We start from the raw sequence: 26,493 nt of genomic DNA, 5'->3' as shown, positions 1-26,493 counted from the left end.
TGGCGGCTAGCGATTGGCTTGCTAGCCGTATAAGAGGCTTGAGCAGTTTCCGCCCAAGTTGGAGGAGGAGGACTGTTTCCGCCCAAGTTGGAGGAGGAGAAGGAGGACTTCACATCTCGTGAAGAACTCTAAGTGCGCTGTGGAGCTTAACGAACCCAGCGTGTGCCTTAAGAAGGATATAGGGGCCTGATCAACCTCTAGCCTCTCCCCGTCGCCGCCTGATCCCTCGACGTACCCTTCCCTGCGCGCTTTCGTGGAGAGTCACCTTTCGGACTCCCATCGTGGTATCCAGAGCTCTTCTCGGGTTATTTCTTCCGGTTGATTCAACGGTCTTGCGGTTCTAGAGCTCTCAGCCGGCCTTGGACCAGAGTTCGCGGTTAGAACTCTTGTCCGCTCTTCTTCTGTCCTATCTGTAACTGCAACGCAAGCAAGTTTTCCTGCCTACACCACGACCATCTACGGTGTAAGTAAAATAATCTTTAATCAACTGCTACGCGTCCATGCCTAATTCTAGTCTGCCGTGCCGAATTCCCTGACCCACGTGCCAGGGCTGCTGGCCACAGCCCGCCGCGTGCCCCTGAAAGCTTTGGACCGCTTCCGGCCCGCACAACTTATAATAGCAATTAAAGGGGGTGAAAACTATGAACTGGAAGAGAGTTCCACGCACTGCATTTAGGTTGGTACTCCAGACTTTACTTTGATACAACTGAATAGTTAGTTACTCAAGCATATGTCCACACAGCTGCGTGCCTGAAGATGTCCACCTATCACCTGCATTCCCAAGCCAGCTTAGCTTATAGAATTATTTCCAGGGAATGGAGGGGAGGGTTGGTCATTTTTGGATGTTTCATTAGGGTTCTGCATTGAAAATACACCCTACAATATTTTTAACATTTTATAACTATGCAGTACAAAATTAAATTCATATCTCAGCTGTGAGTGTTCAACACCCACACATATCTATGGAGTGTTGTCTACATTTTCAATAATGAAATGTGTTTGCTATACATTTATTTTTGGAAATACGGTTTAAGCTTCTGCGGAGAACATAAGCTGTGGAAAACCAAAGCCTTTCTGAAAAATGGATGAAATCTTGCCCCACATAAAATTTGGAAAAATTCACAATTTTCACTATGGCACAATTTCATCACATTCTTTTAAAACACAGTAGGAGAAAGATAAATTTAATCCTGAATTGCTTTTGCTATTGTACACATTTTCCCTACCAATTTTATTTGCAGCTTGGTCCTCTTTCCATCCATCCAAATCTAGCCATCTATAGGGCTATAGATATAGCTTATCTGATGTGCACTTACAGTTCAAGTACATATGACTATCACTTCCAATGTCAGAGCACTGGTCAGTTACTACTAGCCAATTCTAAAATATCACATCAGAAGCATGATAAGGTGATGGAAATGTGAGATAGAATAACCTATTAGGGCAGCTATTCCATTCTTCAGGAGAACTCATGTTGGATTTCTCTGTCCTTTAACTTCCACTAGGTCCTAGATAAAAAGAGTGACTCATTTAATTATCCTTTGAGGCAACAAATTCCACTTCAGGTGAAGTGTAAGTATTAGGTTTTTTGTGTTTTATTCAGGATCGCTTCAGAGGTTAGGGATCTTGGTAGGCTGATTTCAAATAGCTTTCAAATAATTTCCCCCAAAAAACCTTGACATGCCACAGTGGCTCAGTTAGAATTATAACAATGTTGAGTGAATGAGTCAGATAAAACCTTTGCCTGAATTTTATAGATTGCTGTCCTATTCAGGCCCTTCAAAATTCAGATGCTTTTTTCATATCCCCAACAAACATACAAAGAGTAAGCTTTCTCAATCAACCCATTTACTTTGCACAGATATAGAAGTTCATTACCAATGCGAAGCTAAAAGAATCTTCTTAAAGGTGATCTTGACTTTATTTGTTTAAAAGCCAGCAGGCTGTGAAAACAAACACCAAATATCTACTGTTTTTATAAAGTTGTAAAAATACCAGTAGGACGATGATCCAATTCTGAGAGTACCAGGAAAGTGAAATATATTTCCTGTACTGGATAAGTCTCTAGTGGTTTTCAGAATGATTGAGATCCATCATCTTTATCTCATCATGATTCATCATTCAAACAATAAATGTTCTGCCAAACTCAGTTGACAAATACCCTAACAACACTATTACTAGTAGTGTTTCTTAAATAACACCAGTGTGTTTTTTTTTAAAATACATTCTTGTATTCTAAACTCTTCCAGACATTTTAAACTCTGAACAACTTTTCAGTACTTCACTGGCATCAACTATATGAAGGCTTAGTTGAACACAGTATCAAACGACTTGGGGAGGATATCACCAGATCATAATATTTCATAAAAGTTGTTCAAACATGATGTTAACTTTGCTGATCTTGGAAGCTGTCATGAAAATAACTTTTCTATTTTGAGTGAAGCTACCTAAAAATAAGCCCCACACAAGAACAATCTTCCTGATGAAAGTAGGAAAATAAGTGGATAATGGTTTAAAATATACAAAGGAGTGCTGATTAACATACTAGAGTGTGATTGTAATAATTACATGGGTCAGAGAGATTTGTGATAATGAAACTGAAGAAACAATGTCTTTTTTGGATTCTTTTGCTAAGGTATCAGCAAAATTGGAGAAAGAATCTAATTTTTCTCGTTTTGTTGAGAATTTCCACAAACACAGACACACACATATATACACACAACTTGAAGAAAGATGTACATTTTGCACTAAGTTAAGAATGTAAGAATTGTCATTTACTGGGACAGACCACAGGTCCATCTTGCACAGTATCCTGTGTCACTCAGTGGCAGGAAGTAGATACTGAAAAGAAGAGTGAATTAGATACGAAGTAATATTAGAAGTGTTGTTGATACTTCATTATGTTGACCTGTTTTATTGCCATTTTTTGTATTATAATAAAATCTTAGAGTTGAGCTCTGTTTAGACACACAAAATGAGAAAGTCCTTGCCCGAAGAGGTTAGACCCAGATCCTGCAAATACATATTCATGGGTTCAGATTCCAAATTTTGACTAGTGCATCTAACTTCAATGGGAATATTTTGAGTAGGGAAGTGAAACATGCACGTAAGTGTTTGCAAAAGTCTGAGCCTACACAGACAAGACAACCAAAGGGTGTGAAGAAAAATGGATGAAGTAACTTGCCCAGGATTATAGTCTGTCAGTCGCAGACATAGAAATAGAACACAGATCTCCTTAGACTCAGTCTAATGCCCAGTCTGCTAAATGAATGCTGCCTCTTCAAAATGTCCATTACATTAAAAACATCTTGAGAAAAACTTTTAAATGGATGTTTGCATTTACAATTCAGGAAGTTAACCACCTAAAACTTGACTTTCATGTGTCCACAATTTTTTCATGAGAATAGTTTAGAGGCAATTTTAGAGAGGTTGGCTTCACACACCAGGGTAAAATAGCCTACACAGATTTGTTAGAGTGAAACTAATTAGAAACTATTTTCCCCAATGAAGTTTACAGGATGAGAGCTCAGATACATTATTCACCTTTAGTCATTTATTCCATACTGTCCTCAAACACACAGAAGGTACTTTAATATTAAATTTAACAAATTATAGATAATTATTTCTGATAGGTCATTCCTCTTTATTACGGAGAAAAATAATTTGTTTTCTTTTCCTATAAGTCTACAAAATAAGAACAGTCCAACAACAGATGTAGGCTTCCATGTCTGGAAAGGGTTGGGAATCCCATATTTTGACAGTTTTTGATATTTCAAAGCCAACTAAATTTAGAGATTACACAAAAGAACAAAAAGCCATTTGACATAGGAGTCTTGACAGTTAATACGGGAATACTTTCCAGCTCCCTAAACCATTTAATACTGTATTCAACTAAGCCTCCAAGCAAATCAAGGCCAGTGAAACAAATGAGAAACTGTTGCAGGAAGTGAAAAGTGCTATAGCCCAGATATGCAGTTCACCTTAGAGCCATTTATTTTTTGTTGTCTCCTAAAATATAATCTCCAAGCTCTAAAGACCTTGAAGCAATGCTCAACTGTTATGGGATAAGATATAGGTTTCTGTTCCATCTTCCTTCTATTTCTTGTTTGACATTTTTTATTATTATTATTTTGGGGGTGGAGAAAGGATGACTACTACTTCCTGTGAACATTTTACCCTGGGTCTAGGTCATGGAGGTGGACAGGACTGTAGCACAGGATGTTACTGTAAGATATGTTGGAAGCTCTATGACTGCTCATAGTCTCTCAAGATCTGTGAAAACTGATGAGATAACAGTGCTATAAATGATGTGCTTCTTACATGACAAGTGGAGCTCATCTGACATTCAAACACCACACAAGAGCTTGGGAATCAAAGGGTGCCTATAAATGTGCAGTGAGGCTGCTCCAACTCATTGTACTTACAGCACATTGGAGCAGATTTGATTAATTGAGCCTGCTGGAGTGTAGTAATTACTGCACTGCAGCAGACTCCAGTGCCATGTGCCTCGGTGTCCCTGAGCTGAAAAATGGGGGCCAGGGTGCTTTAACTAAAAATCATTTGACTAGCTTTAGTTAAAGTGCACCATTTTTCAGTGCAGAGGCACTGATACACATGAAGCTTTGAGCACTTTAATTAGAGCGGCTCTTGGAACTGCTCTAATTAAAGCCTCCCTCCCATCCCTGCCATTGCCAGAGCATGTGTATAAATGCCCAAAGAGGACCAAAAGACAAGAGAAATAAAAAGGATGACTAAGGGAACCACTAAAACAATTTGGTCAGATGAAAGAGCTGGTTGAAGCTAAAACTCAAGCAAGTTTTACTTCAGGATAGAAGAAAACATTTTTAAATGTTCATAGCCACTGTAGAGCCTACTCTGGCTGAAGGTGCACACCCATGATTAGTTAAGTCAGCCTGAAGTTTAAGAATGTTATTGGATTCCTTCTTGATGCTGAACTCCCATGCAGCATTACAATAAGCAACATTTTCTATCATCTCTGGATTGCTACTATATCCTATCCTATCAGATCATGACCTAGCCTCAGTTTTCATGACTGTGTCCATCTCTATTGACCAGATTACAGAAACTTTATACATCTAGGCATGAACCCATGAGACAGATGCAGGCTACTGCTACAGAATTCGGCAGCTCATCTCCTCAGCACTCTAGGTTGCCTTTAGCATTTTATACCTATAGTTGGCTGTCTACACTTGGTTCCTACAAAAATGTGAATCAGATTCAAGCTGTTGGTCTTGGCTTCCTGGTGCTTGATGACCCAGGTTCAGGATACTTAAAAAAACAACAACCCCTAATGCTCCAGAATGAGCACCATAATCAACAAGTTTGCTCTTTTGGCATGATGGAACTCTTCCATAAAGGAAAAGTTGTTCTGTGTGTAATGAATACTATCCTGGGAACCAGCTGAAAACACTGAAATGATTTGAGGAAGTAAAGATCATTACAACCTTACATCAGGTCCCATTCAAAGTGCAGGGCATATTTTGCTGACATGTCTTCTCTAACAAACACAGAACAACATCAGTATTGAAAAAGCAAACCTACGAAAACAAGACTTAGCTGTACACATTACTCTCTTTTGGTGACAGAATGAAAGCATAGACAAACCACATGCAACATATTTAAGTCAGCAAGTCAAGGTACTTCACTCAATATGAAGCAGCACTCATCTTACATTGTATGAAAACATAGAGAGAATAGAAAAGAATTCAATGACACAAATAGGGTTGGCAAGCAAGTCGATTGGCCAGTCAAATATTGTCAATTGACTATATTTTTGACCTGTCAAAGATTATAGCAATTTTACTAAAAAAAGCCCCGACCCCCCCTCCACATTTGTTTGTAGTTTTCTTGACAGATATATTATTTTTCATTTTGACACATTTCTTAATGGAAAAATTGTGCCTTTTTTCTGTGTATTATTGGACCTATTGGCATTTTTAAACCATTTTGACTAATATTTGACTGAACAGTATTTGCCTAGTCAAATACCCAACCCTACATTGAGACGAGGGTAAAAGAAAAAAAAAAAACAACCTGGAAGAGTAAGAAAAAGGTAGGCTGCAGTCCAAGGAAGTATATAGCAAAAGCCCAAATACAAGAAATGTCACTTAAACTGGGGAGTAGCTTCATAAATGTACACCTTTGTTAGAGTTCTAAAGGAAGCTGACACAGAACTGTTTTATTAAAAAAATATGATGTCTTTTATGTACCAGTAAATTCCTGGCCTGACTTCAACATAACTATGATTGTTCTGCCCATCACATTCATAGAATGCACTTGTTTTCCAGTGCAGTGGATGTTAATCTAGTTACAAGCAGACAGGCTTTCAAATAAACCATACAATCAGCAGTAATTAACACCTTGTTAGTAACCTTGTCACAGAGGGTGAAGACAAAAAGGTGAGAAAGGTTTAAATGATCCAATCATCCCCAACAGTGACCTTTGTAGAAGATGATGAAGGAACTTGGGTAGGCCAGCTGGGAAAGACACTCACTGCCAGTCCTTTTCCATGAAAAAAGGACAACAATTTTCAAATCTGTCAAATTGACATCTTTCAGGAACTCTATAGTCACTTCACATTTATTACTTTGGAATTTACATTTGTGAAAATGGGCCTCTAATGCTGGGAAGTTCAAAACATGGTGAGACAGCAGTGCCCCCGCTCTTCTCTTTTACAGCTGGTCATACTTAAATGCACTTTAATTGTCTATAAATCTGATCAGAGACATACTGGGTCAAATTCTCAGCTTCTGTGAATAGACAAGGCTCCACTGATATTTAGGAAGTTAATGGCAAGTGACACTCCTGGATAGCTAGCCCACAGTATATAAATCATCCATTACTTATCTCATTTTGCCCAATCACAAACAAAAATTTGCATTGATCAGAAATACTTACTGCAGTTCTCAGCCTTTTTATTTCGGTGGATCACTGTCTTTTGGTTGGGTGTGCTGAAAAGGCTGCTCCAGTTGACTGTATGGTAGTAACACAGATTACTGTTGTCAGTTATGTAGATGTTGCCTGCACTGATCTGCTTCAAGGACTGGAACTGTAGAGAAGTAATCCCCTGTTGCTTGAGGATAAGTAAGGAAAGGCCACTGGAAAAGAAACATGAATAGAAGTGCATTAGCCCTGGAATGTGGAATTTAAGTTACCTGGGTCTTTTCCATTAGAATGGTTTTAAACGTATAGTTTTGAAAAATACACTTTTTCTATAGGAAATTTTTCTTCAGGTTTTTTTTTTTTAATTCCATTATTTGTTCAAGAAAAATCAAAATGATAGCCTCCCCAAATATCATTTGGAAGGCACTTTTCAACTACATTTTCTGCCTTCAGAGAGAAAATAAAAGTGACGAAAGTAACCTGTGCTGTCATTGGACAAGCAAAAACCAAGTACGCCAGTATTCAAAAAACAATTTATGCAGAACAGTTGTCACAAAACAATTTGTAGATGTTGGCTTTTCTTTCTGAGTGGGGAGGGGGATGTTCTTTCCAAAAACATTACATTTTTCACAGGAAGGGATTTCTGAACAGCTCTAGAAGTCATCTTAATTGTAAAATAATTATTAAATATCTCATTTGAAAAATGAATTAAAAAGAATAACTCAAAAAGGGAATTTAGTTTCAATTGCTGTCAATATTATTCATACACAACACATTTTAAAGAATCAAAGGACATCAAGTATAGTTACATGACCATGGAGAACTGAATGAACACATAGAACCACTTAGTTTGAGGGTGCAAACAGACATAACAGTTGACCCATTGCAAGCATATCACCGCTTGGGTATGGTTTCACAATTGTCCCTGGACAGAAGTGTCCACACATACACTACTAAGGGTTTTAAGTAGAAACCTCCTCTTTTAGGGACTGTACTGCTCCCATAATGCCACCAGAAGGTGGTAGAGTACCTAGACCAACATGCTTTCCAGGGATCAATGAGTTTCCCCAGAATTTCTAGAAGGGGAGGAAGACCTAGCTTGGGGCATGGGGTTGGAGTGGAGGGGTTGCCTGGACCCCTTCTTGTGATTCTGAGGGAGCTGGATTCTTTGGGGTTCCTCGAGAACTCTTCCACTTTTTCTAACTACTCAGTTACTTTTCATTACCAGTAACGGCATAGAGATGTGTGTGTAGGGTGGAACCTGCTGGGCAGGGCTGGCTGTAAAAGTACAGCACAGGGTGCAGGAACAATTAACAGTTAATGGGCTACTTCATTTCAAATTGAACATGGAAATGACAGCCATTTGGTTCTAGTAAGTGCCCATTGTGCAATGGTTCTTCTCCCCCTACCCCCACAGCTTTAAGTTTCCATTGTGCAGGACTCTAGTTCCCCACCACCACCACCACCACCCAGCAGGGGTTTACTGTTACAGGCACAACTATCCATCCACCACAAGCAGAGGACTACAAAGACCCTCCCTCTAGAACCTGTCTTCCCCTCCCCACCAAATAAGCTTGGGCCTCCTGCCCAGGATCCCTAGCATTGATACAATGGTGAAACTGAAACAGAGGCTTTGTGCTTTCCCCATCCCTGCACACTGTGGTCTCTATAGGCAATAGATCTTTGGGTAGTACAGTCCTGGCTAAATCACAGAGCAGCTCCATTGCCCTACAAGGGTTTGGGAGTAGAGGGTGAGGAGCTGGGTGGCTAACTAGTCATGGAATGCTCTGTGTCCACTGAACCAGTTCAAGGAGGATTGGTTCAGAAAAGTACTTGATTTTACCAGCATGCTTTGTAACATTCTGGGAAGTTTAAAGCGGTCCAAAGTGGCCTGAGCATCTGGATTCTTGGGATTTAAAGTGTATTTAGAACATTCTAAATATTACATTTGTCCACACCCTGAGACAATGAAGGAGCCCTGCCAATTTGTCTCCTGGAACGTGACAGTGCTGTAAGATTATGGTAAGGGAAGGTAATGGGATAAGGATGTTCATGCCACTACTATTATTGGATGTTTGTAGCACCTACTGCAGAAAGTCATAGTTTCATCTATTTTCACTATTTAAATTTACAGCACATAAGTATAAAAAAATAAGGGGTACAGGGGAGATTAATCTTGGGCTAGATAGACTATAAACAAAGGAGAGAATGGTAGAAGAATGATATGGAAAATTGATTTAAGTCTTCTTTTCAGGTCAGATTAAAAGTCTTATTTCTTCCAACGATATTGGAAGCTTTAATGAAACACCTCCAGTCTGCCATTACATACATTTTTCTTATATCACAGTATCTTGTCGTCTCACTTCTTTCTCATAGCAAGAGTAAGTCTTCACCTGTACAATGTAGATATGCCTTTGCATATTATGTTATGGATGCAAATGAATGAAGCCAAAATCCCTTTTCTGGGTATTATCTACTTTTTTTTGAATGGTTGTAATTGTTTTCTAGCTATTCTAAATAAAAATCACTGCTTCAAAAACTGGATACAGGGCTGTAATTCAATCTCAAGGTTTCACTGCTATTCATAATCTACTTGGGCTGTTGTTTACAATGTCAGCAGAATCCCTTGACGGATTTAGAACATTTTGTGCAATTGGGAATGAGAGGCTACTGTATATATCATACAGATATATTGTTTCATTTCCCCATTATTTCTCACCATATTTTCTTCCCTCTAACACTGACTTCTCTATATCAGCTTTCATATCAAAATACCACTTGTAAAAGTAGAACTAGCTAGCTATTGCAAGTCCCATATGCAAGTACAGGCATTTCAGTGATCATTCTTGCATTTTACTTCTATTATGTTTAGGAAGCAAGATGTACAATATTATGCATGCATTAGGAGTTTCAAATAGCATCTGAGCTAGCATATTCAAATGTGGGTTTAGCTTATGCTAAAACATTACTGAATGGTAGATTATGAGTGATACCAAATTAGTGATACCAATTAACAGGGGGCTGGACTCAATGATCTTCCAAGGTCCCTTCCAGCCCTAATGTCTATGAAATCTATGAAACACGTGAAAGATTTAAAACATGACTGCTAGACTGGGCACACTGTCCATTCCTTCATTAACAGTAAATTTTTTACAACAAATTTATTTTCTGGTGGAAAATCATAAGCTATCATTTTGAAATCAATAAACTCAATAGGTGCAGGAACTTTGTATATGTAACTAGTATTAAGTGAAAAACTAGTTAAAGTTTATAATTAGACTAGTCTTCTTGAGGGATTTTATTCTCTATGGTATTTATATTATAACATTTAAATAGTAATAGCACAGTATAAATCATTAAATTAATAGAGAAAGGCAAATCTTACCTGTAAAGGGCTCTCCCACCTATGGTAACCAAGTTAGAAAACACTCTGAAATCTGTCATGTTTTCAGGCCATGACTGTATATTCAGGTAACCTAAGGAAAAAAAGACAGAAATGTCCCATCATCTCAGCCACTGAGGCTACTTTATTGTGTACTTGAATTATGATAGATTATTCCATAATAAAGAGAGAGCAAAGGTCTGGAAAGCAGAATACATAAGTAATGAATGATATGGGACACCAGCTTTGAATAAGTAAGACATGGCAGTGCAGTCTCTTGCACATAACAAAGAAGGGACTGTACATAAGTTGTTTTAGGAAATTCATACCTAGTCCAAAGCCAAACTTAGGACAAAGCTGGAGAGACACAGTCAGTTCATATTTCCTCAACTCCCCACCTTTTTCTAGTCTAAGGCAGTGGACAGAATCAAATTTTCTAGGAACTGAAGTTGCTGGGATTTGTTAATGTGTGTTTAATAATTTTTTTATAGGGAAACTGAGTAAAATAACCGAGCTTTGAAATGACTGAGAATTTCAATTTGTGACATTATAACTTCCGCAGCACTCAACCATATCATTTTTTGAGGGACTTGGAGGGTCAGGTGCACAGCTCACCAGGGATTGAGTGGTATCCTTGCTTTACTAGTATACTACTTAGTAGGAGTGCCCTGCAGAGCAGGAAGAAGCAGCATCTCACAGGCACCACACATGGCACCATGGTTCATTATCACCCTGATTTAACAAAGCCCTTAAGGACATGTCTAACTCCAAGCATAAGGCTGTGGGCAGGTGTTTAATCACACTGCTGCAACTTTCCAGGAAATCTGAAGTGCTAGGGAAATGTGGCAAAAAGGAGGGCATACAGACATTCCAGTCCCTTGGCTAGAAAGCTACAAAGTCACCTTAAATCCAAGATCTCCAGCCAGAGGGTAATAGGGAACTGCTCCTTGGGTGTTTCTGCCACAGGGGAGGCTGATAATTGACTGTCTGCCCTCTTCTCAGTTGGGGGAGGAGGCAGGATATCAGTGAGCAAATGGTAGCTGCTGAAAGCTACCAAGGACAGCTCCTTGCCCTGCAGGGCCTGCACAGGCCAGAACTGCTCTCCTCCCCTGCCAGAGCCCCAGTTCTTACCAGGTTTTAGCACTGGTGGCAGGGACTCCCTCACCCTAACCGTAATCCCACCCTTGGCAGATCAACAAAGAGAGCAGATGGGAAGCAGGGGGAAGTTGGGGGAATTCCTACTACCACCTGAACAGTGCAGAGATGGTTCAAGCTGTGGTGGGAATTAGCATCTCCAGTGGCCTTCTACCATCTTTCTGGCATGTAGCCAGGACTTCCTCTCCTACCTAGTAATCAGTAGGGACCTATCCAAATCAAGGTGGTAGATGGGAGATTTTACAGGCTGACCATGGCACCAGACACCATTTTCATGGATTTATCACAAGGCCCGCCCCCCATGCCTCTGATTGGCCAAGGGCCCTGGTGGCCCTGCCCGTTGCTGCTGATTGACCAAGAGGGCTGTCTGTCATGCAGCCCCATCCCTCATCCCTGACTGGCCTAGAAGGCTGCCCATCATGTAGCCCTTGTGGTAGAGAGGAGTGGGGCTACATGACAGGTATCTCTCTCTGCCAGGCAGTGGCAAGTGGCGGGGGGTGGTCACCACCTTGACTGCTCCCTTTTGTACAGGCAGCTCCCCCTGGGTACACCCTAGTGGGCTGCGAGGCCAGGCCACAATAGTTATGAGAACTGCTGGCTCCCACGGGGAAGCCAGCATTGTATTTTTAGTAAGTTTTTTGTTTTGGGGTTGGGGGGGGTTTTTGTAGATTTTGTGGACAATGCCTGATTTCATGATTCCCATGAAATCTGTGAATCCATGAATTAAGTAGGTCCCTAGTAACCAGGTCCTGGCACTATCTGCAACGTGTGGAAGGGGGAGAGAGAGCAGAGGATACTGGCATCCTAGCAACCAAAATTATGCCGCATGAAACTGAACACGCATTTCACATGGCACTGGAAAACTCAGCTCTCCAGTAAAGTTGCAGCTGGAAAGAGCTAACAGTTTATGACAGCATCAGTTTGATTTTTTTTCCACCACACACTGCTTGAATGCCTATATGCTCACTTTTTGTGCTGGAAAAAACACATATGTCCTGATGCAAAGGTAACATCTGTCCATGGCCTGAGTAAGCCCCCTCAAGTCAAGGAGATTAAAAGCTGTGAATTTTAATGGGACTGTTCAGGTGTTTAACTTCTGACACATGTTTAAGTACCATGCTGAAACAAGGGCTATGTTATCTAAGATGTTTCCCTAGTTAGGGTGAGAGTCAGAATTTACTTTACCCACTTAACCCCACTGACTAATTGGGGCTACACTCCATATTAATTAGGATACAAGTTGCATCATTTTATTGAGTGGTGAAAAGGTTAGGGAGCCATGTAATAGAAGGTCAATTAAAAATAGGAAGAGCTTCCCCCCAGAAGCATTTTTATGTGCATACCATGATTGTTGCTTTTCCTTAATTATGTATATAATATCTTGGAAAGAATAACTGGAAGAGAACTCATCATTAATGAGTTCTTAAACCCTGACAGATGAAGCTGTAGCAAACAAGATGCAAGTTCATGGAGCATTAGTTGGAATTCTAGTCATATGTCTCCTATGAAAGTGTGACACACAGATGGGAAACACTTACTTAATTCCTTGGTAGAAATGCTTTAAAGTTAAACCTTTATGTTAGAGCAGAATTCCTCAACAGTTTTCTATGCTGTGGCTCCTATTTTTTCAGCAAAAGTCCTCCGAGGGTTGCCATCTTGATGGCATGTAGCAAGGATCTCCATCCTACTTAGCAATCAGGTCCTGACATCTCTTTGCCACCCTCTTTCTAAAAACCCCGGAATTGGAGAATGTTTTGCATTAACTGAAATGAAGGAAATGCACTTGTGGATAACAACTGGTATGGATTTGGCTAAATGTTTATCAAATTTATGACACTGTCTGTATCCAAAGGTTTCTGTGTGTTTCAAATAACAACAAATGTCAAATACAAATGCAAAATGAGAAAAGAGATCAAGTTATATAGCATCAGAACTGTGTGTTACCTGTTATCTCTCTCACTGTTTGGAAGATATTTAATTTCTCTGGGTCGATTGCTGCAATTGTGTGATATGGGTCCCTGGAAGATTAGAAGGACATATTGTAAGGTTCTGAATATAAAATGAGCAAGGTTATAAACTTCTTCATGAAGTAGCACTATTCAGAATGTCAGCACTTCGCTTTTAGCCATTCAAATACACCAAGTCATTTTCCAATTTCTTTAAACTTCCTGATACTGCAAAGTCCTCAATGAGTTTGTAGCCTTATGTTTCCCAATTTATACTGATAGCAAGAGATGAGGCTCAGTGTATTGAACCATCAGGCTACAAAAATTTTTGGTAAATATTTAAATTTATGAAATGCAGTGGATTTTCAGCCACTGATACACATGGCCTCAACAGGTATGGGGATGTTCATTCAAACTAATCTTCAAGATATAGTGCTGAAAATGAGTTAGTGCCATGACTGTTAAAGCAATACTAATATCATTAAAGTTGTTACTAAAAGTAGTCTAAGATTTTCAAAAGCAACCAGTGACGTAAGGATGGCTCTGTTAAGTAAGCTAAAGGATTTGTGTTTTCAAAAAGTGTTGAATGCGAACTCTTTTGAAAATCAGGACCCCCACAAAACTGTGTTAAGTTTTTCACCTCTAAATTGAAGCAGCCAAAACCACGTAAAAAAACTCTAAATCAGTCCTGCAGCTGCTGGAGTAGGCCAGGGTACAAGCAACTTTCATTTCATGAGCCCTGTCATCAGGCAAATAAATATTAATGTAGGACAACAAGAGAATGCTCTGAAAATACCCCCTAAATGCAAAAGAAAGTTTGTTACGCTGTGACCCCTTTGTGGAAGAAAATAGATATAAAGGCTAACCAAGAAAAAGTGACCTTTCACGAGTACGAAGAAAAAAGGTCTTCTGTGATACTGTGCTGTGGGATGTTTGTATTTTCAATTAATATGCCTGGGATAGAAAACAACTTTAGTAGAAGTGAAGTGCGCATTCCCAACATCTTTTCATTCGACTTTCCAAGAGGAAAATTGCTTAGAATTGATATATATGGATAATCAAACATGCTGCCTTTGGAGCCATGTCCTCAAACTTCAGTACAGTAATAGAGTAATGGGGTCACTTCTAAACTTTATGGAGAGCATTTCCAAGTTAGTATGAGTGAAATGAATTCAGGAATCTTTAACATAAAGCCCAATGGGCCACAGAAACATTAAACCTAATTTTCAACAATTTGGGGCTCTCATAAAAGTAGATGACAGGTTTGACTATTCAACATAAAAATATAATTTTTTTTCTCTTGCAATCTATTAACATCAAAGAGGAGAAAGAACAAAAAGCAACCCCCCCTCCCCACCCCCTCCCAATCCCTCATTGATAAAAATGAAGCTGCTATATAAAACATTGAAATCTCAATGTCAGGGAGGTTTTAAGGACAAAAAATTACAGTTCAAACCCATAAACAAGAGAAGGTAATGCGTCTGGTGTAGCTATTTGATCCGCTTACTGAAATGTAGGATAATACATACATTCTTTCCCAAACCATTCCCATTGCACTTCATTTTTAGGCCACTCATTTTATTCGTTCATTTTTAATTATGCTTCTCCCTTCCTCCCCTCCCAAAAAATGATGTCAGTGACCTTTGAATCTCCCATGTACCAAAGCTATTACTAAATTAAACAGTGTTTCAGGACTTTTTTAGAAGAAGCAAAGAATCATTTACTACATGGTAGTGCAGCCCTTTTTTTGTTGAAGACTTCCTTCCTGAGGATTTTCTAAGAACAGACAAAGGGATAAAGATTTATTTGTCCCAAATGGCCTCATATTCTTTTCTATACTTTCTTTTCCAATGCTGGCAATAAAGTAATCCTTGAAGGGCCCCACTGCAGATAAAGATGCATTCTTCCCATTTAGTATGCTATGCTGCAGGTGCCATTTAGTTTTAATTTCCATTTCCAACTTCCAGGCTTATTGTCAATGTTAGGTGCTAATAGTTATACAAGTTAACATTTTGCAAGCCATTTCATTGAAATGTCTTCTTAAGGAACACTATTTTTGAAAACTACAAAGCTTCCAGATACTTTATTGCAGGAAATACCATTCTTGAAGTGCAAAGGTGCCTCATCCTGCCTTATCCAATGCTTTTTCAGTCTCAAACTGAATGTCAAGTGGTGCATACATATATTAGGCAGAAGGCAGGCTAACTACTTCTCTATGCATATATTAATGAAGTTCACTTCACCCATGCACTTAGGAAGCAAATATGTAGTAATACTGATAAAGGACAATGAAGCTTATCTAAAATCCATTACAGTGGGTGGAAAGATATCTGTGGCCCTCAGTGATTTTGGTTTCTGCTCCCCGCTCCCTGCCCCCTTTTTGGGGGGTTAATGTTGATTCTCTTTCCACTTTATAATAGTTGTCAGGTTAAGCAGGTTAAACAATTTTACTGGAAAAAAGAAGGTGCATCCAGGGCCAGGATACGTGAGTAGGATCTGAGGACAAACAGGGTCAGGAAGCCAGCAGATCAGTCTGAGTGCTAGGGAAGAGCCAAGCCAAGAAGCCAGGAAATCAAGCAGAGGGCAGAGTTGGAGGGCAAGCCACATCAAGAAGCCAGAAGCTGATGCAGAGAGCTAATGTAGCAGAACCAGCAAAGCAGTCTTGGGTCAGGTTGAACCTGTTGCCCAGACACTTCCTGTTCCAAATCAGGGGTTTATATGGGAGATGTGGAGGGTCTTAGCAGAGTCTTAGAAGTGGACTTAGGCCAGACACTCTGGTAACAGGGAGTGGGCAGAGGGTTAGGCCTTACTGAAGGCTTCACATTGACTTTGACCAGTCTGGGTGGCTAGTTATGGGAAGCAGGCCAAGAAAGCAGCCACAGTGTCAGCCCAAGGGCTCAGATTCAAAGCTGTGGTCTGACAGCAGGAAAACAGAGAATTGTCAGAGTGGAACATCATTCTGCTCTGTAGAATGTGTACAGACAATAGGAACCACTTCATTTTGAAGTGTTTTGAACTTCTAAAACAAGTTTTTTTCCCACAGGACTATTATTGAAATATTTCCACCATTTTTATCTGCTCACACTTTGAAAGGCATATGAAGTGTTTCAAATGCATGCCTGTACAAGACCTAAATGAGCAATGAGCATATTGTAGTTTATTAGGTAAAAGATCATTAAAATAAACACTGTTTTTTTAACATCTGCAATTCAAAAATATTCTCTCGCTGCAAAAACATCCCTCAACTCCTCAGAGGCCACTTATAGTCCTACGATATTGAGTGTGCTTATATCTAAAATACAAACAAAATTAAGTAAAACCTTTCTAAAACTAAAATGATAGAATTTATCCAGAGTACATGTAAACAACTTCCATAAATAAAATTTAAGTGGCAAATATACATCATTATTATTGCTCTATACTGTCAAATTATTTAGAGCATCATTTGTATAACTGGTGTCCCTTTTCTTTTAATTTCTTTTTTTTTTGTAAATGTATTTTGTAAAATTTAATAATAAGCTTAATTGAAAAAAGTTGACCCAAGACTATAAAGTGCTTTTAATTAATTCTCAAATGTGTTTTGCTTTTAAACAACAGGACATATTATTTTAACCTATTCCTGTTCACAATTATGTTTTATTATGTGATGCAAAAGACTAAGTTCATTGAGATGCCCAAGACTGGTATTAGACCTTTTATTCTTTTGTTTTACACAGGATGCTGTTTAGAGCATTGCATTTTTTCAGCATTAATGCTCTAAGCTTTTGTTCCATTGGACAAAATATTTTAGCTTTTACTCATCCTTTTCTATTTTTTTAAATAAACTATTATTTTGGATCCTTTCACTGAAGGATACAGTTTTGTTCCAAGGTCATTTCTGCCAACGTTTCTTGCTTTATGCTAGACAGGTTCATTAATGTGATTCATCTCACAACTCTGCTTTACATTTTTGCAACTAATTCCCTTTTAATACTCAAAATTACATTTCACTTAATGCATCAGCTAAGCCACAGGGCATGTTCAGATTCCTGTAAATTTCTGTGGCTGCCTGACTAGCTTTCTACCTACCATGTGAATTTAACAAATTTATAGCTGGGTCCTTGGTTGGCCACTCCTACAGTTCAGGCAGTGTGAAGTCAGAGCATTGAGCCTTGCAATATCTTGCTCAGTGGGTGCATCTACATGAGATGCTCAATGCCCATTAGACTAATTCGACTAAGCATTAGCATGGCTGGCAAAAATTGTGCTAATGAGCTAAATGAGCAGTAGATTAGTGCAATGGGCATTAAGTGGCACACAAAAAGCTTTCATTTGTGCTAATGCACAGTATTTTTAGTCCAATGGGCATTAAGCATCACCTAAAAGTGTTCACCTGTGCTAATACGCAGTAGCACCAATTACAGTGCATTATTTTGGTGTTATTACATGTACTAAACTTAATATGCTGTAATAATGGCACATTAATGAACATGTAGATGCACCCAGTGCTTACCTAAATCTAGAACAGAGCTTCTTTAAATCACTTTGATCTGGTTCCTTATCCATTCCCATCCTTTATCCCATGCTACATTAACCTTTCACACCGCAGTCCCTGCTTTGAAAGATTAGAAGACCATTTATGTAGTCATAACCTAAATTTGCTGGCTTATAATCATTGACCTTTAAAGTCCTAATCCAATCCCACTGAAGTTGATGGGAAACTTTCCACTGATTTCAATGTGCTTTGGATGAGACTCTAAGTAAACAAGCACTTCAGCTTGATATCCAATCCAAGTATCAGGAAATCAGGTGTCTTTTACCTCACCCTGTCAAGCAGTTTGAGGGCAAATCTATACCCTCGAGACATACTAAGGTTTACCAGCGTGAACTGGGTTCTGTACATGCCACATGCCAAAAATGAATAGAGTAACAATTGTTTGGTGTGCACTTAGGGTACTTTCAGCGTCATCATCAGACCTTTTTATATGTGAGTGCCTAGTTCCACACTAATGGCAGTTGCATTACATTTTGGTATTTGGTACATGCCAGAAGAGAGTGAATGTGCAGGTCTGCTTTCACAGCAGCAACACCCCATGTCTCAGAGGCAGTAGAAACATACTCTGAGAGAGATCTCTTGCCATTGGCAACTTTATTTTTCTAGATTTCAGAATATATAAGACTATGGAAAAATCCAATTAGGTATGCCAACAGTTTCATATTAATTTGTTGCAGTTCAGTTAATGGTATCTTTTCCATGATGTGAAGTTCCAAATGTGGATGTGGTGCAAGATATCAGATCTCAACATCCAGTGATGAAAACTCTAAGGAACCTACAGATAAGATGCTAGAAGTTGACAGTTAGAAAGCTATACAGTGGTAGAAAAAATTGAATACGTATTTATTGTTAGCGCTCGTGAAAATAGCTGCAGTACCTGACATAACAGAAAAACATTCCAAGTGTTTCGCTGTGTTCATCCATTTGTAGGACTTTGTTCATTTTAATGGGGAATGCTATACCTCAAAGTGGCAAACTTAATTCACCACAGCTGATGATTGATGCTCACAGGAGGTCTGAATTAGTAAGGAGATCTAATCATACTTTTATTCTACCAAGGCTAATCCTTTCAGGATGGATGACAGACAATGCAATAGAGCTGGTAGATGCCTTGTATTTCACTGCTGTATCAAAAGAGAATTTCTTTGTCCAAGAAGCATCTCAGGTGGAAAAAAGATGCCCATTCATAGTGATACTGACCTTAACTATAACCAATAGTGCATCTAAATACAATCTAAAGTGCTGGTTGAGGTTACATTTTCAATTATATGTTAAAAATATGCTATAACTATTTTTTCCTTAAGAGTGGGAAAATGTAGATGTCAGTCAAACTTTACTTTAAAAAAAAAATCTCTTCAGTTGTCCCTGAGCTTTTAATGGTGTTTAGATGCAAAATACAGATATGTATAAACTGAAACACTGGATCTAAGCACTCTTTGGTATATGGGTATTTGCAACTCACACCTGAATATGCATTTCATAGATGACTTATCTAATGGTCAAAGTCCATTGGGAAGTTTTTCAGCTTATGTATATTGTCATAGTCAGTGGAGACACAAGGATTTGCTCCCAGATATACATCCACATTTTGCAGATAAGGTCATTTTTAGTTCATGATAAGAAATTCAATTGAAGCAAACTATTCTCTGCTTCCCAGCCTCTGAAAGGCTGTCCCTCCAATCCAGTCACAGGGTCTCATAAAGTAATCTTATATCCCAGCTGTCTTCCCCTTTCTCAGCACAAACTTTCTTCTTTGTCCTTTCCTACATAAAAGCTGAATATAAGTATCAAGCTGACAGAATCAGCACTTCACCGAATGAAGAGAAAACCAATTTAGTTGGGAGCTTCTATTTAATCAGCCATTCCAGAAGCCACAAGTCAGAGATGTCCACAATTAATTCCCTCCTGCCGCAAAACCACAGTCTGCCACAAAGTTTTTGGACTCACCCATGAATCCCAGTGACAAGAAAAATCAGGTTTCCATTGATCTTGGTGCAGTTTATGAACTTGTCAATGTTGCTGGAGTCCACAGTCTGAGCTGACACCAAACTCCCTGTGCCAATGCCATCACACGCTGCCAGAACAAGAAACATGTGAAAACAGCTGGTAAAAATGTTCAGTTAATCAAGAAGTGTTTGCTGTTTATTCACCTGAGAATTTATTTGCTCCAGAAATGGGCAAAATGGTTCTATTAATGGTTCAGAACAGGGATGCTCAATAGGGGTGTGCAAAACAGGCCATATTGGATTCAGATTCTGATTCAGCCTGAATCGGGGGACAGCAATTCAATTAGTTGATTTGGATCACTGTCCCAATTCATTTCACCTGAATCTGAAGATTTGATGCTGATTCAGAGAATCAGCAGTTCGGCCATAGACACAGATTTAAATGTTTTTTCTACATATCTTGAGGTACCAGGTGCAGCTTGTGAATACTAAGATGGTGGGGCAGATGGAGCATCCCACAGAAGTTAGGGGGGGTGGGCATTTGCTTGGTGGCAAACCCAGAAGTGGACTGGAATTACTTCCGGTCCACTTCCAGGTCCACCACTGAGTGCATGGGGGATGCTCCCCATGTCCCACTGGTTCAGTGATCAGCCATGGGGAGGAACCCTGGACCCAGAAGGCACCAGTCTTTGAGCTGGGGGCGTGGGTCCCCTGTGCGTGCTGCGGTGCACCCAGAAGTGGACCGGAAGTGCTTCTGGTCCACTTCCAGGTCCACTGCTGAGCATGCTAGGGACCCCACCACACTCCCATGGGATGCTCTATCCGCCCCAGCATGTCAGCATTAATGAGCCGCCTGGTACCTTGAGGTATGTAGAAAAAATATTTAAAGCTGTGTCTATATCCGAATCATCAAATCTCTCCAAATTGATTAGGAGGGTTCCAATTCAATTCAGAGGGTTTAAAGGGTCTCCTGATTTAATTCAGAGACTAGGCTGCCAAATCGGGCTGAATCTCTGCTGAATCGAATCAGCAAATGAAGCTTTGTAACAGCCTTAATGCTCAACTCCCAGCCTCCAGGTCACATCCAGCCCCCAGACCATACACTCAAGCCTGCAGGGGTCCCTACAAGTCCAAAAACTGGGTGGTGGGAGAAGTGATAGTACCAATTGCCATTCCACTGCCACCAAACTTTTGGATTTGTTGGAAGGTCCCAAGCAAGATAATATGCTGGATTGGCAAGCATAGGTAGCCTGGGGCCCATCTGGGCACACACTGACTTTCTGGAGGCAGCATGGGGCTTGATCCAGTAGCGTAGGGCCCCAGGGAGGCAACACGGGCCAAGGAAAGTAGGGAGGGGTCCCAATCTTTTGGCACAGGCCCCAGGGAGGTATACAGCTGAGGGAGGCAGTGCCAGGCTCCGACTGTGGGGCATGTGGCTGGTGGCTGATGGAAATAGCACAGCACCACAATCTTGCAGCACAGGGTCCTAATCCAGGGGTATGGGGCCAAGGGAGGAAGTGGGGTGCCTGATCCTGGTGCACAGGGTTTAATCCAGCCTGAGGATTGGTCCTGCACCACTCATTCAGCCTGCAACCCCAAAAGTTTGAATACCCTGGGTTCAGAACATTTGCCCATGCCTGAAAACAATCTTTTCAAGGTCTAAAAAATATGGATTTTTAGGTATTTGCCCTTTAAGAAAGAAGTGCTAATGTTTCCCTTATTCCTCCTGAGCATCCAACTGACAAACAAGCTGTTAGTTGTTATGCAGCTGTTAGCAATATAGCTAGATGCTTTCCAGTGAGGCCCTTCCATTTAATTCAAAACTTGCATGCTCTGGCATATACGCTAGTCACCTGGGTACAGTGTCCCCTGATTACAACTGGACAACACAGACAGCTACTTACATTAGACTCCTACATTGGCTCCTATAATTGCAGTATCTGAGCCCCTCTCACATGTTTAAATGATAACAGTATTATCACTCTCCTCCTTCCTAATATGTAGGGCTATGAGCTCAAATAGAAAATTGTGCACACGTGTGCCTGCATGTGGAAGTATACATTTGGGGAAGAGCTATTTATTGCATCTAGACTCAAGAAATAAATATTGAATTCATTTAAGAATTCAGTGAGACCATCTGCATTTAAATCAGCATGAGGCAGAGGTCCTTCTGTTTGTTTGCTTCCATCCCTTGTGGCATTACTGTTTGGGGCTTGACCTGCTTCCTGTCTATTAAATGTCTTTACATGAAGCATCTGGTGTCTGCCTCTATTACAACAGGTATAGGAGAATGCCACAGGCTGGTGGTGGGGAAAACAGGTAGTGTTTTATTCCTACTGCTGCTGGTATCTTGTATTAAGAAAAATATATGCATGACCCTCCCACTGATGACCTATTGGTAAAGCAAATGGAATGGGCATTACATTCAGAAGCTTCCTGGTAAGAGAAAGAGTCTTGGACCTCTTTTAATTCCACCAGAGGGAAGGAGAGAGCATTTTGTTTTTCTCAAGGTCAGGAACAATCTTTTAAGGAAGTGGAGCCCCCAAAAGCTGTAATTGGAGGTGTGGGATATCCCATAAAGATAACAGTACAGTTAGTGGATGCTTATACAAGTTATATTTTTCACATGATCTGACACCTGAACACACTCTACAGCTGTTACATAACAAATGTTCATGGTTGCAGAGCATTTACAATGGATGATCACACAAAAAACTAACCCTTGATAATTCAGTTATTAGCAGAAGGTGCTCTAGAGCACAGTGTGTTAGGGAACTTCTGTTCAGGTTCTTCTAAGGTTAACTTTTTGCATGGCCAGCGGCACCAGCCCAGTCCTACCCTCAGGGCTGTTACAGAGAGGAGAGAGTCTCCTCCCTTTGTAGCAAGGGAGGGAGGGGGAAGGAGAAGAGGAAGCACATAGTTGCCAGCTGGGTTTTGCTATGGCCAGAGCTGGAGGTGGGGTATTGAGGGGAGTCAGGCTGGGGCCACGAGGCAAAGGGGCTCTCTTCTACCCCACTTGCCCCCCCACCATATTTCCAGTCACAGCAAAGCCCAGCCAACAGCTGTGCATTGCCATTGTCAAGAGGCTCAGGCCAGGGATCGAGGAAGGGAGCCCCCTCCCACCTCACAGGCCAGTCCCAGCCTGGCTCCCCCCAATACTCCAGTCAAGGAAGCTGGGGAGTCCCATGAGGCAGGGGGGCTCCCTTCCCCTACCCCAGCTGCTGGCTCAGCTTTGCCATGCCTGGAGCTGGGGGTGAGGGTTGGGGCTAGGGAGAGGAGTGGTTTGGCAACTCCCTGAGAGGCTGCTGGAGCACCCCTGCCCACTGGCCAGGGCTGATGTAGGCAAGCTTGAGTCCTGCTGACCCATCTGTTGAGTCGGTGGGGCCGGGGAGGAAGGGCTCTAACTCATGGCACTTTGTGTAAAGCACCATAAGTTAGTGCCTCCCCTAAATGTCTGCAGGTACCCCATGAGTAGTGAGGGCTTTGGAACTTTTCCCCTATACATTTCCCACAGATAAGCTTCAACTTGTATGAATATTAATACTAGCAACCATTAACAAAACCCTTACACTTTTATTCCTCTAAAAAGGATTTATAAAATATACTAGTCTTGGCTTTTTCCCAAAGAAGAAATGCATACGTTATCCATATTAACATATCACAGTGATAAACCTGAAATACATTAAATTTAGCCACCATAGTTTAATGTCCTTCAGCTGTTGCTACTGGATATTGTAAAACTTATTAATGAATAATATTTCATTTTTTAAAAATTGCTTTGCAGTACAGGTGTGTGTCACAACCCAAAGTTGTGATTGTTTGTTTTTGTGTGTGCTTTGGCACCACTGAATTATTTTCCCGCTAAATTGCAGCTTCTTTGCACCGTGGAATTTTCTGCTGTAAAGGAGAACCCCGGTGCAAGGGAAAATTTCCCGCCAATTTGTAGCTTTCTTTGCATGGTGCATTTCTTTTGCATCTAAGAAATGCTCGGTGCAAAGAGTTCCCATCATTTGTATTTTAATTCGAGCCCCATTATTGGCTTGTGTTAAATTATGCACACGTGGCGTCTAGTGATTGGCTTGCTAGCCGTATAAGAGGCTTGGGTGGTTTCCGCCCAAGTTGGAGAACTCCGAGGAGGACCCCCGCAAGGGAGGACTCCACGAACACCAGGAGGAGGAGACTTCACGCTGTGTGAAGATCTCTAAGCACTGCGGAGCCTATCGGACCCAGCGCATTTAAAGCAGGCAACAGGGGTCTGATCAGCCTCTAGCCTCTCCCCGTCACCGAGCGCAATCCTCGACGTATCCCTCTTCCCTGCACGCACAAGGACCCACGGAGCCTAGCAAACTTCATGTGAGTCTATTCAGAGCTCTTTGTCTCGAGTACTTTCTTCGGTTGGTGCGACGGGCTCGCAGTTTAGAGCCTCCAACCGGATGGGCTAGAAGAGTGTTCACGGGAAGGAACTCTAGTCCGCCTCTTATCTTTTCTATCTGCAACTGTAACTCAAGCAAGTTTTCCTGCCTGCACCGCGACCATCTTTGGTGTAAGTAAACAATCTTTAAATCAACCACTACGCCTCTGTGACTAATTCTAGCCCATGCGTGCCTTGCCGCCGCACGGTCTCCTCTGACCCTGCGTGCCCGGGCTGCTGGCCACAGCCCGCGTGCGCAAAGACGGGTCCGCATATCGCTCCCGGCTCGCACATGGCGACATGGATGGGATCGGGAGGCGGCCCGCACAGTGTGAAGACTAATTCCAAGAAAAGCTATGATAAATTAGCATCTACCTTTAGGACAAATGTCAGTGCAGGGTTTGCACATCTTAATACCATTTTCTTCAATCTCCATTTTGGAGCTAGGACAGGCACGTACACAGGAGCTGGAATCCACCACAAAGTTATCTGGAGGGGGGAAAAAAAGGACAGTACTCAAAATGTGTCAATATACTATGTAATCTTGAGACTGGTAATTTTGCACTCTGAAGATAAAAATAGTTTAATTATTGACTTAACGTTTTAATAGAGGGTAAAAATGTCAAAAGCACCTAAGTGATTTAGGAGTTTAAATCCCATTTGCAAAAAGGGATCAAATATGACAGGTGAAGACCCATGGAAGTTAATGAGACTGAAGCTCTCCTAAGAATCTAAGTCACTAAGGATTTACACTAAGTCTACATTTTAACAGTTTTATCCACTACCATTTTGCCAAATGGTGTGAAGATGATTTCTTTTCTATCCAATTACTGAAATTTCATAGATTTCACAGATTCCATAGGCATTAGGGCTGGAAGGGACCTCGCAAGATCATCAGGTCCAACACCCTGCCCAAAGGGCAGGCAGTCAGCTGGGGTCAAATGATACCAGCAAGATAGGTATCCAAGTGTTTCCTAAAGGAAACCAGAGTAGGTGCCTGCACCACCTCTGGGGGGAATCTATTCCAGGCCCTGGTGACTCAGACAGTAAATAAGTTTTTCCTTATGTCTAGCCTAAAATAGTCTTCCAAGAGTTTGTGACCACTGAACCTAGTCTTCCTATGGGGTGCCCTGGTGAAGAGATGTTCTCCCAGTTTCCAGTGCATGCCATTATATACTTATAGGTTTATAGGCTGCCACCAAGAAAAATGACCTGTCTTGATCTAAAAAGACTGTGAAATCAGATGTATGCCTACAATACCTATCACCCATGTTTCTTTTCATGAGAGGAGCACAAGTGGAAAGAAGCACTAGAAACGACTTAATTTCAAATGTCTTAAACTTTCAGGGGAAGAATCATGAATTATTAAAGAATAATAAAGACTTAAGAGGAGGGAAGAGCCTATATGCCAATTAACTTTTATTTTCATAATGAGCAAGTATAAGGGGCATCATTAAACTAGTGGAGACTTTATTGAGAGCAATGGGACTGCTCTGGTAAGTAACACGTATCCTCAGTTTAAGCAAGGTGGAAGAATCTAACCCTTGCTTTTAACATTACTTCAGCACTTAATATTTCTGACAATCATTGTGGTCTTCTCTACTACAACTATGGGGAATACTGTACAAATTGAAATTCTGAGTCTGGTTTGGGCTGAATTAAGGTTCCATTTAAAAGATTTTTCTTTCTCCTATCATACTTATGCTTTGGTTAGCATAAGACAATACAGATCTTGGTGGACAGAGGAAGAGAAAAACTAAACATTGTCTTTTTTAATGGACAACAGTCTGTCAGAAATTATGAGGACGAGATAAGAATGCATATGTTGGCTGACTGACCACAGAGAATTGTGCTTATTTATAACCTACTTAGGCACCTTTTAAAATAAAGGATTAATTCCAGTAATATTTTCAGAAGCATACAGATGTCCCTATCTAGGACCGGATGGCTCAGAGAAGGCCAGTGGCAACGTTCTGTACTCCCCTTCTATAAAGAAAAAGCATCTTTATCTATTGGTCCTGTGCGAAGCAGCAAGTATTCACTTTGGATATGGATTTGGTTGATTTGGAGGGACAGTAATTCAATTTGGTGATTTGAATCACTGTCCCAATTCAATTTGGCCAATTCAGAGATTTGGCCATAGACTATAATGGGGAATCACTAAAATACCTATAACTTTCTCATTGTTTTGCAGATTTGAATCATAACAGCAGGAA

The 26,493-nt window shown here is 40.6% G+C and overlaps 1 protein-coding gene across 1 annotated transcript in view; it reads right to left on the bottom strand.

Annotated features, from left to right (window-relative positions):
- Positions 1–26,493, bottom strand: part of ERBB4 (erb-b2 receptor tyrosine kinase 4) — an 819,609-nt gene that overhangs the window by 298,778 nt on the left and 494,338 nt on the right. Inside the window, exons 8-12 of the mRNA XM_025202487.1 lie at positions 24,653–24,766; positions 19,868–19,994; positions 13,385–13,458; positions 10,289–10,379; positions 6,919–7,118 (exon numbers count right to left, since the gene is read on the bottom strand). Coding sequence (XP_025058272.1) covers positions 6,919–7,118; positions 10,289–10,379; positions 13,385–13,458; positions 19,868–19,994; positions 24,653–24,766 — 606 coding nt within the window. The remainder of the gene's footprint in view (positions 1–6,918; positions 7,119–10,288; positions 10,380–13,384; positions 13,459–19,867; positions 19,995–24,652; positions 24,767–26,493) is intronic.

Source organism: Alligator sinensis, unplaced genomic scaffold, assembly GCF_000455745.1.
Source record: "Alligator sinensis unplaced genomic scaffold, ASM45574v1 scaffold730_1, whole genome shotgun sequence".
Taxonomy (NCBI): Eukaryota; Metazoa; Chordata; order Crocodylia; family Alligatoridae; genus Alligator; species Alligator sinensis.
This window is presented reverse-complemented; position numbering and strand designations above follow the sequence as displayed.